We start from the raw sequence: 14,887 nt of genomic DNA, 5'->3' as shown, positions 1-14,887 counted from the left end.
TGACCCACCACGCCCTCCGGTGGTGCGTCGCCATCCCACCACACTTGTTTTTATTTTTTGTTTTATTGGGCGTATGACACATGGCTTATTTTTTGTTTTATTGGGCGTATGACACATGGCATATTGCGATTAGTTTGACGTAAAAATCTGATTGTTTTATCAACGAACGTCCCTCCAATCAAACAACTAAACAAGTGAGAATCCGTTTCAAAACATCCTGCAATTTGGTCAACAATGTTCGGCAAGCCTATCCAGCCACCATCTTTTTCCTTATTCTTCTGCAAACAAGAAAAGAAACAATCAAAACCTTGAAATTCGGCTTACGCTAAGATTGTTTGTGATATTAGTGGCACGAAAGTCCAGGTGATGATCAATTTGTTATATGGAAGTGGGGTAATGGGCTTCGTTTCCGATTACGAGTATTCAAGGTTTTGCTTTTGTTTTCGTGAATGACTTTTTTTTTTTTTTTTTTCGTTCTTTCTTGTTTGATTGGCATCTGGGGTATCCATGAATTATTAAGTTGGACCCATTTTGTCTGAAATGAGTTCAATCCTTTGTCTTAAGTTCATGTGGCATTACATTGATTGAATGCTTTTTGAATCATCAATTGGGATTAATGCAATTCAATTTTTGTGATGGGCTCCATTTAAAAGGATCAATTTATTCAACTTTAAGTACTGGACAATACACAAAGGAGCGCCTGATGCCCGCGGGTTGATTTTCTTTGTAAAAGTCACTGACTTTCCACTGTAATTTGATAGAGCAGGTGGTCGATGCAACTCTGATGAGCTTTCAAGCTACAGAAAATTTGTCCAGAACCTGAAGACGCAGCTAAGAGAACCAAAAGCAAGCAATTGAGACTGCTTTGGTAAGTTCATATACAAATCCAAAAAATCTTAAGTTTACTTGAATACCTCAACTGTCATGAATGTTGGCTTTAAGATGTTTGTGCTAATGTGAATGTGAAGATCGGAGAGTCATTATTGTCTGATTACTAGTTGGTTTCCAAGTTCTTCTTTAAATATTTGTATGAGAAGGGCTGTCAAATGGTTAAAATCAGGATCCAAATGCAATTGAATTTGTTACTCTGAATTGAGACTGCTCTGGTGACCAAAAGTAAGGAATTGAGACTACTTTGAAGTAGCTAGTGCTTGAGTACGGCCTACTAAATCTGACTTTTATTGGATTGCACCTGTATCTAGGTAGAAATGATCCGATTGATTTTGTTCCGTATATTGTATACACACACACACATATGTGCATGTAAATGAGGACAGGAGGGCAATTTACCAAAATCTTAAATGCTAGACTCAGATTCATAATCTGACTTAAACTTGGATTTAGTAATTTTTTCTTTTGGTACTCTAGATTGGAATTCAGAATCTGATGTTTTCTGTTAAGAGTTGGATCTTTGTATATGTAATCTTAATCAGATTTGGATCTTGCGGAGTCTGATTGCTATCAGACCCACCTGCTGCAGTTAAAAAAACATATTGCAAATTGTAAGTTGTAAGTTTTAGCTTCTGAAATTTCAGACAAGACCTGCTTCCATTGAATGACAGTTGGGTACGATCTTAAAATATGTCAACCTCTTGCTATTCTTTCCCTGGACTTGATAACGGTTATTGTCTCCATCATGGGAACATCATTAAGAGTGGGTTTTTTTTTTTTGTGTGCGCGCGTGTGTGGGTAAGATGAGAGGAAAGGAAAATTACAATGGTGGTTTTTGCTTTATCAGCCAAACTCAATCATTAAGGGTGGTTATAAAAGTTATAAATCAGTGATTGTCATCAAATTTTTGGCAGTTGGCATACTTTTGTCTTATTAGTAATATGTGTTGGGACAAAATACTACTCCCTGCGACTGCTTTCAAAACAGGTCTGCTGGCTACGATGTTGAGGTCCGTAAAAGATTTGAATTTGTCTCCCTTAACACCAATTGGTTTTAGATGGAATGGCAGCTCATGATCCGACAATGTGACATTTCTACATTGAGTTTGGCTGATTTATCATCATATGCATTTGATGCAATGCTGTTGCTGGAATTGGGTATTTGAGAAGTAATAGTAACATCAGTACTTGCAGCTATTGACTGTGATGTCAAAGAAAACTATTATTGACTTAAGCTTATATAGTGATTCTGTAATGGCAGAACTGTAGACAATGTACAGATTGGTTTTCTGAACCATGGTGACTCATCAAGCAGTTGCAGCACTTTTCATGGCTCAAGCTTTTGTTGGTTTTGAATGCACATAGAATAACTACTTGTTTGAGTTGAAATGCAATACTTGGCATTCTCCTATTTAATTTGTTGCCTTATTTTACTTTAACAACAGCATGTTATGTTGTTTTTGTTTGTGCGTGTAAAGCATGTGCTCTCTTGTGCAGGGGATCCCCATGCTTTATCTAGGGGAAGAATCAGTCACACTTCTCACTTTTAAAGGTGTATAAATTATTTATAAGCTAAGGCTACGTAGATAATTTGATTTGTTGTCTGAATATGACTTCTGGTCTCAAAGGTAATTCTACGCATCATATTTTCTTTCCCTAATTGGTTGATGCTCAAAGTGATTATAATTCCTATCTCTGAAATTCTGAATCAAACCATTTGTCTTTCTTTCTTCAACATGTTCGTCTCTTGATTTTATATATTGATTTTCTATTTTATTTATTTATTTTCACAGGAATAGCTGTTGTGATTATGGGTGTCAGTGGTGCTGGGAAATCGTAAGTCTTAACCCTCATCTGACATCTGTACCTTGATTTTGCAATAAAATCATTTGTATGTTGCTATTGCTTTGATTTTGAATAAAGACTGGATTTACAGATCCCAGAAATTTCTGTTAAGGCTCATAGTATTGTAAAACCAATTTAAGAAGCAATAGCAAACATTTCAAGGATCTAAACGGCCCTGTTAAATCACCTATATCTCATGTAGCTTGATTGTCAAGCAACATTACTAAAGAAATTCAGTTCGTTAATTCCCCTGATGCTTGTTGGTGGTCAAATAGAGAGTAGAAGAATTCTTTTTTATTATATTAATTCTTTGCCAAACAAATAGAAGGGAGACATTGCAGCCCCTTTGTAATTAAGTAGGGTACATTGTAAAACTTAATATTTTGGAGGTACATTGCAATGGAGTAGTAGTTCAGGACTGTAGTTTCCCATCTTTTCTTTCCTATACTTTTTTTTTTTAACCTTGTGTACTTACCTTCTTAATATTAATATCACAGTTTCTTTTTGTATTCATTGATGTAAATGTTGGTTCAACAGCACAATAGGTGAGATGCTGGCAAAATTTATGAATGGCAGCTTTCTTGATGCTGATGATTACCACCCACTATCAAATAAAGGTACTCATATTATCTGTAATTTCTTTGGATGAAAACTATATAATCTGATTTACACTTTTCAGTAAGTTAATTTGTTTGACTTAACAGAAAAGATGCATAAAGGGATCCCACTAACAGATGAAGATCGAATTCCATGGCTTGAAACACTGCAGGATACCTTACGAGAGAGCTTAATCAGTGGAAAATTTGTGATTCTTGGGTGTTCTGCTCTCCAGAAGCGATACAGAAACATTCTCAGATCTGCTGACCCAAATTATGATGTGGGAAGCTATGCCAGTGTGGTAAAGTTTGTTTTATTGGATGCCCCGGCCGAAGTGCTTGCTGCTCGTTTAGAGAAAAGAGCTGCAGAAGGGAATCATTTCATGCCTGCTAAGCTTTTGCAATCTCAGTTAGACTTGCTTCAGATAGATGAATTGGAAGGAATATTTAAGGTAGATGCCACTCTAAGTCCACAGACGATTATAAGTATCATATACACTTGGATTTTTCCACCTCAGGAGAATAAGAATCTGTAACCAGTATCTTCAACAATTGAATTGGAAATAGTTATATTAGACAACTAAAATTCTTGTAATTTTTGGTGTGAAAGAACTGTTGTAGGGAATTGTAAGACTTAACTCATATTGAATTTGGAGATATTGAAGGAAATTTACCATTTTCTTAACTCTCATTTGCATTTTTTGATTGTCTTACTTTCTCTCAGAATATGGAATATGGAATATGATGGTTGCAATCTCTAGAATGTTAGCTATGTTATGTTCCATTGACAAGAAAGTTCTGCGGGAAAATCTTTTTCAAGAAAAGTGAAGGGTAAGTGAAAAACAGAGACAGTTTCTTTCTCGTTGTTGTGTGATTGCAAGAAAAATAGCCCAAGATGGACAAATCCCATATAAATGTACGATTATAGTTGAGAAGAAAGCTTCTACTTTCTTTGTCTTCGTTCAATCAAAGGGAGTTTTGAGATCGATTCAGCTGTTGTTATCAACCTAATTGGTGGATGAATTTGTCAGATTTTCTGCGTATATATATGCGCAATCACTCTTTGGCTCAAAAATAACTTATTTTCTGCCATGCTCATTTTCTTCTCCTAGAATGCCTTTGACAAAGGGGGTGCACAAAATGCTTGCTAGGTGCCCAGTGCACTAGTATTGTACACATTTTAACCCATTTTCTAATTAATGTTTTTATTTTAACAAAATATTTTATTAATTTATTGAATGGACATTAGTATGTCGAGAGAAACTAGGATATAAGTGTTTGATAAAGAGTTTTGAAAGGGAAAACGAAAATTGAATTGATTGATGTGATGTAAAGTATAAATAAGGTTTGAGTTTTTAGAATATTTTTAGCTCGAAGGGAGATTAGTCTAACTCGAAACAATAGTAGAGTAATTCTTCTTTGAGTTAAGTGCACATAAATTAAATTTGATGAATAAATGACACCGGGAGACATGTTGACATGCAAATCCTCTATACAAAATACCCCATGTCAAATACTTAGTTAAGAAGTGCCTGGATGGACAATGTCAATGCCTCCGAACAATTAAACACAAAATTAAACTCATACAACTAAAAATTTGCACTCAAGGCTGCTGCACCTCACTCATAATACTCTTATTTTATTGAGCATATTACATCAGCTGAGTATGCTCGAAAAATCTTAAATAGCACAAAATAACATTTCATTTCTCTAATTTAAAAAAATCGTGGTAAACTTAACTGTTATCTAAAAATTAAAAACGAGTTTAAAAGGTAAAATTAAGATAAGTACAAGGGTGTTTTGGAATATTTATTTAAAAAAAAAAAACAAAGGACATTTTGGTCATCAGGAGATTACAAAGGAAGGACCTTTTCGTCAACACGTATTTCAACGGCTCTCTCAGAAACAGCCGTTGCGACCTTCCGAATTTGTTGTTTTTGAGAAACGCATTTCTCTTATTATATAAACCCTCTTGTTAGTCTCATTGCTCAACCCCAATCTCTCTCTCTGTTGCTCTCTCTCTCTCTCTCGCTCTGAAACGACGCACGAACCAAAGCGCTCAAAGATCGTCTCAACTCTCTCTCAATCTTTATATTTTGTTTCTCTAATCTAAATATTTTTTTTTGCAGGCTTTGTTTCTTCATTTGTTATTTATTTATTTGATAATTTTATTTGAGGGTTTTGCTCTATCTATTGCTTTGTGTATATATATTCTTTTGGTTGTTTTAGTGTCATGGATGCAGGAACTTCTTTTAACTTGAAGGGGCAGTCTCGGTGCCCACTTCAAGAACAATATATGCAGAGAAAGAATGCTCGAGATAACGTAATTTCCTAATTCTTGCCTTTATTTTGCGTACATCTTTGTTATTGCTTCAAATAGTTTTTACCATTTCTTTTAATTCTTTACTAAATTTAATTAGGGTTTTGAGATTATTGTTTTTTTTATACGATTCTTCATGTATTGAACTTTGAATTGGGTTATCTTCAATTTCATTTGTGAAAAAAAAAAATTAAATTTCCTTTTCATTAAACTTCTGGGGAGTTTATTTTCATTTTTAAAAATTCAACTTTATATGAATATTTCGATTTTATTATTATTTTTTTTACTGAATTTGAATTTTGGACAAATTTTATTTTTTATTTTTTATTTTTTTAAAATGGTTCTCAAATTGGCACTACGTAATTTGTTTTTCTTAAATTAGGGTTTGTTAAGTAGGAATTAAATACATATCTATTGAAATCAGAGATTTGTGATTAAATTTTTTTTGTGAAGATAAGAATAACTGCTGTTATTGGAAGTGTCTAATATAATTTTCTTGCTTATAAGCAGTTGGATAGGTTCATTCCAAACAGATCAGCAATGGACTTCGATTTCGCGCATTACATGCTGACAGAAGGGAGGAAAGAAGGTAAGGAGAACCCGGCTGCAAGCTCACCAGCAAGAGAGGCCTACAGGAAGCGGCTGGCTGAGGCTTTCAACATGAACCGGACCCGAATTCTTGCCTTCAAGAACAAGCCACCTGCCCCGGTGGAGTTGATCCCACGTGAATTCTCCTCTTCTCTCCACAGTGATAAGCCAGCAAAGCCCCGACGACATATTCCTCAGGTGGGCATATGATTTTAGTCTTTCATGGATGTCTCATAGAAATTATGGATTTGAGTAAATTTAGCATCTAGTTAGGCAGATTAATGTCAATTATGGATTATTAGGGTGGACCTCTGAATTGAACTGCTGAAATAGTTGAGTAATGGGAAAAAAAAAAATGGAGTCTTTTGGTACTATGATAATGCTGCCATTTGAATTTTATTATGTGGGTGAACATAATAAAGAGTAGGGGGATTATCTGCATATGGAGGATATGGCGAATCTTTTGAGAATGAGCGCTATTTGTGAACTCAGTTTTTGATTAGTTAAATTCATGTTACCTTTCTGGTTTAATCTTATTGCTTTGTTGATTTATTCCTATAGTTCTCTTGCTGCCTTTTGAAAGCTGTTATGGTCTAATTAATTTGGTTTGATAATATTTAGACTTCTGAGAGGACATTAGATGCTCCTGACCTTGTGGATGATTATTACCTGAATCTACTGGACTGGGGAAGCTGCAATGTTCTCGCAATTGCGCTTGGAAATACAGTTTATCTGTGGGATGCGTCAAATGGTTCTACTTCTGAACTTGTCAGTATTGATGAGGAAGATGGCCCCGTTACAAGTGTTAGCTGGGCTCCTGATGGCCGGCACATTGCTATTGGCTTGAACAATTCCGATGTACAGTTGTGGGATTCAACAGCCAATCGACAGGTTCTTCAAATTTTCATTGTCTTTCATATTCTTTATTTATTTTCTGATATAAAATTGTGCTAATGCTTGTAATTATTATATTGTTGTGTTTGCAGCTAAGAACCTTGAAAGGTGGTCACAGAATGCGAGTGGGGACTCTGGCATGGAATAATCATATCCTTACAACCGGAGGAATGGACAGTTTGATCATTAACAATGATGTGAGAATCAGAGATCACATTGTTGAAACCTACAGAGGCCACAGCCAAGAGGTTTGTGGGCTAAAATGGTCAGCTTCAGGCCAGCAATTGGCGAGTGGAGGTAATGATAATCTCCTCCACATCTGGGACAGATCAACAGCATCTTCAAATTCTGCTACGCAGTGGCTTCACAGGCTTGAGGACCATACATCTGCCGTGAAAGCCCTTGCTTGGTGCCCTTTCCAGAGCAATTTGCTGGCTTCTGGTGGAGGTGGAGGTGATAGGTGCATAAAGTTCTGGAACACCCACACTGGTGCGTGCCTCAACTCTGTCGACACTGGCTCTCAGGTTTGTTCTCTGCTGTGGGGCAAGACTGAGAGAGAGCTACTTAGCTCTCATGGTTTTACTCAAAATCAGCTCATTCTTTGGAAGTACCCATCAATGGTGAAGATGGCAGAGCTCAATGGTCATACCTCTAGGGTTCTTTTTATGGCTCAGGTACTTAAAAAGAGTTTAAATCTTCTTGCTGATTTTTTTTTCCCTGTTCATAGCCTAATAGTTTTTCGTCCTCTACTTTTTACAGAGCCCAGATGGTTGCACGGTGGCATCAGCAGCTGGGGATGAAACACTGAGATTCTGGAATGTCTTTGGGGTCCCGGAAGTTGCCAAACCTACTCCCAAGGCAATCCCTGAGCCTTTTGCTCATGTGAATCGCATCCGATAATTGGGATAAAGCAGCATATTTCAAATAGTCTCCGTGAAATCTGATTGGATATGTTCAGTGTGAGTACAATAGTTAGTTGTGTCATGATCACTGCACTAAACATCTTAAAATCCAAATTATTTATACTCTTTGCAATGTAAAGTTCACTAGCTTGGTACTTTAAGTTGGACAGAAATTTTGTTGTACTAGTTGTTTTTGGTATTAGGATCATCGAAAAGCAAGTGACAAAACCCAATTGTTGTTCTGGCTTATACTGTATAGTGGAAAACTTCAGATTCTTCTGCTTTCTTTTTTCAGTGTTACGTACTTTGTAAATGATAAGAATTTTACAAATTTTTGAACCCATACAGGCTCTGAGCTTTTTCACAGTGGCTCTCATCATCTTGTAGGCTTCTCGCTCTCTCTGATCACTCTTGCAAATGCGTCTATTACAGCGTAATCTTTGGTAGTTGTGGCAAATCAATTCCAAGCAAAAAGAAAGAAAGGCTTGATGAAGAACCAAAACATCTAAAGTTGGGCATGCTTTGATCATTACGAGGAACTCCAGCTTGCGCCCAAGAAATAATCGTAGAGATATATGTATCTCTACGACAACTTGATAGTGGAATACATTATATTGAAACATTGCGTGTTTTTTTTCCCTTACATAAAAGACATACAAACTTAAGAAAACCATCTGAAAAGCAAATTAAAAGACATCTTATTGATGATGCCAGCAGACAACATAATGTGATTGAAGATCATCCTTTTCAAGATTGATTGATTATTGGAGCAATTTGATGATCGATACCAATAATCGTAGGAACCCAAATGCTGTTGGAACAAAAAATTGTTCAAACAGGTTGTTGAGTCCTCTGTGGTGGGAACTGAGGTTGTCCAATAGCTATCTCTCCTTCATTAGGATTGCCGGCCGGTGGGTTGTTACTGTTCTTGGCTGAAGTTAGGGTGACATAGGAGATAATACCAAGAGTCACGCATACAAGGGACAAAAGGGCACCTCCAGCAAAGACTCCAGGTTTCACAACATAGCACTTGCCATTGCTTAAGTACATGTTCTCTTCAGTATTTTGATCATTAAATACAGCACCAACCACCAACAAAACAAAAGCTATCACAAATAATGACCTGCTCCAATATGAAACAGACTAAATCAATGCAAATCCAAAACTCTAAGAGACCAATTTAAAAGGTCATTTTAATTCCATTAGGGCTTTATAAATATACACTTGATGTCCCGCTCCAAAATCCTAGCACTCACTATATATATGGAGTTAGTTGTACCATGGCACACTGAAGAATATGGTTTTAAGTTTAGAAACTGATAATCCTCATTAATGAAAATTTCTCAAAGGATATCTGTACAAGAATCAAATTAACTGAAATAAGAGGGTTTATCAGCAATTAGTATATCATGAAACATACCAAGAAACCCGTGCTAGCCTCGTATTTTTGTCAGAAGGAAATTGAAATCTTCTTTGGCAACAACAGATACACCCGGTTGAGACGGTTATGATTATTTGAGCTATCATAAGGCTTAGTGCAGCAATTAAACCAAGAGCCACGGCTGGACTCTCAGGGTATAATGCACAATCATAAACCTGAGAACGCTATGGAAATAAAAGTAAAATCTAATTAACATTAATTTCAGCATCGTTTAATTCCATCGACAAAGAATTAATAGAAAATTCTAACTTGACAGGTGAAATTAAAAGAGACTAACTCATATTTTAACTTTAGATAATTCGACAATGACCACTTCGTTTTTTAATTTCTCTATTATCATGCATGTACTGATTAGGAGTTGCTAAAATGTACCTGTTGAATTGATGCCGTATGAGGGTTTACTAAAATATATAGTAAAAAAATTAAACACAGAGCAGTACAAATTTTTTGACTAAAAACCCCATGTAGTAGACATGGGCAACAAGCTATTTTTTTTTCTTTTTTTTTGGTAACTTTACTTTAGACTTATGAACTACCACGCGATTTGACATACCCCCGAACTTTGAAATCTCTTAATTTGGGCCTTTGAACTTTCAATTGTAGTAAATTTGAATCCCCTCCGTCAGATTTTAAAAGTTAAAAGTGCGACAATGACGTTTATACCCTTAACTTTTTTATAAAATTTCTAATTTACCCTTAATTTCAAATTAAAAATTATTAAAAAAAAAAATGGGGAAAATACATTTTACCCCCTTGAACTATTCACCAATTTGCACTTTTAACCTCAATGTTTAAAAAGCGGCTCTTTACCGCCCCAAACTTTCAAATTGTTGCAATTCGACCATTCTAACTATTTTTTTTTCCCCAAAATGCTCCTATCCCAAATTAAAAATAAAATAAAATAGAATTAAGGGGTGGCCGGCCACTCCAGTTGGGCCTGGGGGTGGCCGAAGTCACCCCAAACATGCCACCTCTTAATTAGAGTCTAAAGTAAAGTTACCTCCTTTTTTTTTTTTTTTTTTTTTTTTTTAAAGTTAGTGTGTGTATATATATATATATATGAGAAATAATAAGTATACTAAATCTTTTACCGTAATCCTTGTAGCCTCGGCAGCAAAACCAGCAGCAGCGGATAATAGCCCCAAGAGTCCCACAACAGTGCATGTCACCACAACCCTTCCATCCATAATCTCTCTCTCTCGATGAATTCTATGCCTCTTTGTTCGAAGAGAGGTTTAATTTAGCGTAAAGTTGGCCAACTATTTATATATATATTGAGGTGCAAGGGTGGTAGAATTAATTATAAGGTCCAAAATAAATATAAATTCTACATGTCAACCTCCCAACGCCATGAACAGGCAACACATGCTGATATGCGACCGACCAGGAAGGTTGCAGTGAAACTCGGAGAACATTGTCGTGAAAGCACGTTTTATTTATTTTTATAAGAGCAAATAGAAAACAATACAATACAACAAGGAAAGGTAAGGGGGATCATGATCAGATGAATAGGAGAGGAGGAGGACAAAGGGAGAATCTGCCCGTTGGAGAAGGAGGACATTCCGGGTTGATTTGACAAAACAAAGTTTATCACTTATATTATATTAGCTGTCCTTTAAATCTTATGTTCTTAGCACTTGGACCCGAAGAATTAACATCTTCGTTGAATTGTTGGTTTTCTTAGCATTGAAATTCAGAGAACATTATTGTCGATCGGGCTTTAAGGTTTATCTCAGCAATATTTTAATATTGTTTTCTTAGCGTTGAAGTTCGGAGAACATGTTCGATCGGTTTTAAGGTTTATTACTTGGTCAGCATGAAGGACCTTTAATTTTCTTTAATTTTCTTTTACGTATTTCTATAATCAAATTATACCTTGACTTTCATGCCACCAGCCTACTACTATTTGTTGATCGATGACATTATTATTTTGAGATGCCTCCTATCATGTGTCATCATTTGTCAACATTGAAGATGTTAGTTGAGATTAATATATGCTTGTATACTAAACAAAGAATGAGTAAGGAAGTTTCTCGAGCGTCTCAATGAGGAACACCTCCAACGTTTGAGTCCGTCAAACGCTTTGAACAGAAAAGAAAAGCCAGGCGTAAGAATCACGAGGAAGAAGCTGAGAATTACCTCTCGCTTGAGGAAACGCTACGACAAAACGAAATTTTCACATAAGAGTAGCCAAGCAACAAATATTCTCTTTTTTAGAGAAGCTGTTACTATCAGCCTTATCTTTTAGTGGGCCATTATAGTACACGTGGCACGGGTAGGTATTTTAAGTTGTACTCTTCCCCGACGATGTTTCTTCCATTGTCCTAGGTATGGGGTTATTAGAGGTTTTCAAATTGGGCTTCCCATGACAATGTTGGTGCTTGAAGCTCTAAGAACAGAAAAGATTTATTATTATGTGGTACACCCTTCTTGTTTGATTCAATTCTATTTAAGTCTACTTGTTTTCAATTCTCCTATTACACAAGGTGTCAATGCTCAAATATGTTTCTTTAAAGCTCTTCGTTTCTTTTGTAGTGTTGGGTGCATAACTTGAGAGCCAAATCATTCAACCTACACCCACAGTGCCTTTTAGGGAGCAAGTTTTTGCAATTCCGGAATTTACTGTTATGTTATGACGATTTTAAATATTGTTTCTATTTTCAAATCCATGATATGAGCGGTGTCCAACGGTGAGAAGAAATTATCTTTGGGGGATGGGAAGGAAAAGAAAAGCTCAAACCATCTTTGAGAAATTATCACAACCATTGAATAAGCATATTTCTTAACCTTTGATCCATTCAACTCATGTCCAAATATAGTGCGTTTTTTCATTTAACATATACAGCCCTAAAAGAAACTCCAACTACTGAAGAAAAATTAAATAATTTTATCGATGCCAGCAACAAGATCAACCGTTTTTAAGACTGACTGCAGCATATTGCCACATGTTTATAGGAACACAATTCACTGGACGCTGTTCGAACAAAAAATTACCGATCACGTAAATTGCCGTCTGATATAGGTGTCTTCATGTACAAAAACAGGTTCTTGGGTAGTTTGTGGTGGAAACTGAGGTTGTCCCATGGCTATCCCTCCTTGCCCTCCTTGATTAGGAACAGCAGGATTGCCCCATGGCTCGTTACTGTTCTTCGCCAAAGTAATGCTGAGATAATAGATAAGACCAAGAATCACACTTGCAAGGGACAAAAAGGCACCTCCAGCAAAGACTCCAGGTTTCACAACATAGCAAGAGTAGCTGCCAAAGTACAAGTTTTCTTCACCATGTTGATCATTGAGTGCAGCACCCGTCAGCAACAAAAGAAACGCTATGACAAATGTGAACCTGCTCCAGTGTGAAATATACCATTTTAATTGAAAACCAATTAGTGATTGAGGTGAAAAATGTTTATGTAAAGATCCTGACCAAAGCAACATACACCTATGCACTTCATTTGCAACAGTGTTTATAACATTCACCTAGCCTAATTTTATGCTATAAAGAGAGAGGAGTGCAAGGTGAAAGTAATTATTCATGCCATGAAGAGAACTGAGTGCAGGGTGTAAATGCTCTTCCCAACTGCTACATTATCAGCATGACTATATTCTCCATGATAAGATTCTTGAAAATGCTATAAAGACGAGCACCTCCTTTCGTCAAGAAAACTTACTGTGAGTGAGAATCAGAAAGAAAATAATAATAATAATAATAATAATCACAAGTTTAAAAATAAAAAATGTAGCAGCTTTTAAACTTAACAGGTTGGTCATGAAAGGGGCACATAAGAGTTGTCAAGGGGTGCCAAACCTACTTCAGGAAGAACAACTTATGCATGACAGCAGAAAAGCTCTTACACTTGTCAAGGAAGACATATGGCCACATAAGAAATGGCTAACAGATCGGTACAGCTCCAAATTAACGAGAAACCAGAAAAGTGGTTATATGTACCATGGAACAATTTTATAGAACAGTGTTACACCACTCTGGGTTTAATATTCAAGCCCGTCAGAATCCAGGTCTTTTATTGAAAGAATCCTATTAAATTCAGAGACTGATGGTCCTCATTAACAATATTTCTTAGAGAATTAGACAAAAAATAATCAGACTGGAATAAGATTTCTATCAGCAATTAGTACATGAAACTTACCAGGAAAACACAAAGCAGACCAGTGCTAGTCTCCAGTTAGCGTTAGAAGGCTGAGGACCTCTTTTGCAACACATACACCCAGTTGAAGCATTTATAATTATTTGAGCTATCATAAGAGCCAGTGCTGCAATTGAACCAAGAACCATAGCAGGACTCCGAGGGTATACACATTCAGAAGGAGAAGGAAACTGAACCTGAGAACCCTGGGGGTATGAAAATAGTGTAACATTTCAGCATTGCTTCTATCATAAAACTGAAGACCACTGTTGCAAAAGAATAATTGTTATTATGCAGAAAAAAATCTCAACACGAAATGAAAGGCACTCAGCCTCAATCGCCTTATACTCCATATTGGGAGTCTAAGGTGTGGGCATAAATAGATTAAGGGTCCTGCTACTGTAACTGTCTTTTGGGTGCGTTAGCAACAGTCCTGTTTCATCTTTAATAATAGTTGCCCTCAATTAGAAGTCCACTTGAGGGCATGAATCTCATTTGGCATCTCGAAAGACAAGAGGGTGGGAAAACAGAACAACAAACAGAAACTGAAAGAAATTTGAGGGAATAACTGTCATTTGAATCTCAAAAACTAGATGGCAGAAGAAAGAGCAAACTGAAACTGAAAGAGAACAATGGACTATGGAGAGGACATACTCTCCAATTTCTCAGACAAATATAATTATCTTTCTCATCGTTGATAACAAGGCCAGTTGCAACTCCAACTTTATCGAACTGCCCAAATCTTGAAAGCTGGCTGGGCCAGAAAGTATGCCCTGTGCATTGGCAAAAATGCTCCACTCAATCATGCCACCGCAAACACTCAAGGGCTGTGGATGACAATTCTTCACTTCCAAAGAGAGACCACTTCTTAGCCATTGGCTTAGTGAGTGAGCAAAAATACAACCCAGGTAGTTGAAGGTTAAGAGACAGTGTCTCAAAAAGAGAACTGTGGTAAATAGACTTTAGAAAGAACAACTAGTGTGAGATTTTCTAGTTTTAAGCTAAAGATAAAAGGGGAGGAAGTTTCAGAAACTTAAGGGTATAAAAGGGAAGATAGGGATGGAATTCATTCCAGTACTAGCCTTAAAGTATAAGACAATTACGCTTGTCAGTTAGATCCATAGATCAAGAAAAAAAAAAATAGATTCAGTTATCTAAATTGTGTGTGCAAGAGTTTAAATACAAACCAGTGGATTTCTAAGAGAAGACAACTTGGGTAATAACGGTTAGCTCATACAATATAAAACACAAGTACCAAGGAGAATTTCC

At 36.4% G+C, this 14,887-nt stretch overlaps 4 protein-coding genes across 12 annotated transcripts in view; 2 read left to right on the top strand and 2 right to left on the bottom strand.

The window, feature by feature from the left end:
- The first annotated feature begins 206 nt into the window (after positions 1–206).
- On the top strand, positions 207–3,999 carry LOC132168166 (gluconokinase). 7 transcript variants are annotated; one of them, XM_059579271.1, is made up of 6 exons: positions 207–363; positions 767–868; positions 2,388–2,442; positions 2,684–2,726; positions 3,273–3,352; positions 3,440–3,999. In XM_059579271.1, exons 3-6 carry the CDS (start codon positions 2,397–2,399, stop codon positions 3,865–3,867), a joined length of 597 nt encoding a protein of 198 aa, XP_059435254.1. In that variant the 5' UTR covers positions 207–363; positions 767–868; positions 2,388–2,396; the 3' UTR covers positions 3,868–3,999. The 7 variants fall into 7 exon arrangements, with proteins under 7 accessions (XP_059435254.1, XP_059435255.1, XP_059435253.1 ...); XM_059579272.1 differs by having other exon boundaries at positions 762–868; XM_059579270.1 differs by having other exon boundaries at positions 207–428.
- Positions 4,000–5,340: 1,341 nt separating this feature from the next.
- On the top strand, positions 5,341–8,727 carry LOC132186528 (cell division cycle 20.2, cofactor of APC complex-like). 3 transcript variants are annotated; one of them, XR_009440757.1, is made up of 6 exons: positions 5,341–5,654; positions 6,162–6,437; positions 6,861–7,130; positions 7,226–7,807; positions 7,893–8,092; positions 8,423–8,727. XR_009440757.1 is itself a non-coding variant. In XM_059600512.1 (5 exons), exons 1-5 carry the CDS (start codon positions 5,565–5,567, stop codon positions 8,031–8,033), a joined length of 1,359 nt encoding a protein of 452 aa, XP_059456495.1. In that variant the 5' UTR covers positions 5,341–5,564; the 3' UTR covers positions 8,034–8,399. The 3 variants fall into 3 exon arrangements, 1 of the variants encoding a protein (XP_059456495.1); XR_009440758.1 differs by lacking the exon at positions 8,423–8,727 and adding an exon at positions 8,384–8,403; XM_059600512.1 differs by lacking the exon at positions 8,423–8,727 and having other exon boundaries at positions 7,893–8,399.
- Positions 8,728–8,866: 139 nt separating this feature from the next.
- LOC132171759 (protein MODIFYING WALL LIGNIN-1-like) lies at positions 8,867–10,663 on the bottom strand. Its single transcript, XM_059583189.1, has 3 exons — positions 10,568–10,663; positions 9,456–9,640; positions 8,867–9,158 (listed from the first exon to the last, which is right to left on the bottom strand). The coding sequence occupies exons 1-3, from the start codon at positions 10,661–10,663 to the stop codon at positions 8,867–8,869; spliced, it is 573 nt and encodes a 190-aa protein (XP_059439172.1).
- A 1,578-nt stretch (positions 10,664–12,241) lies between these two features.
- Positions 12,242–14,887, bottom strand: part of LOC132184085 (uncharacterized) — a 5,990-nt gene continuing 3,344 nt past the window's right edge. Inside the window, exons 2-3 of the mRNA XM_059597576.1 lie at positions 13,622–13,824; positions 12,242–12,819 (exon numbers count right to left, since the gene is read on the bottom strand). Of these exons, the coding sequence (XP_059453559.1) occupies positions 12,474–12,819; positions 13,622–13,824 (549 nt within the window). The 3' untranslated portion in view covers positions 12,242–12,473. The remainder of the gene's footprint in view (positions 12,820–13,621; positions 13,825–14,887) is intronic.

Source organism: Corylus avellana, chromosome ca1 (genome assembly GCF_901000735.1).
Source record: "Corylus avellana chromosome ca1, CavTom2PMs-1.0".
NCBI lineage: Eukaryota > Viridiplantae > Streptophyta > Magnoliopsida > Fagales > Betulaceae > Corylus > Corylus avellana.
This window is presented reverse-complemented; position numbering and strand designations above follow the sequence as displayed.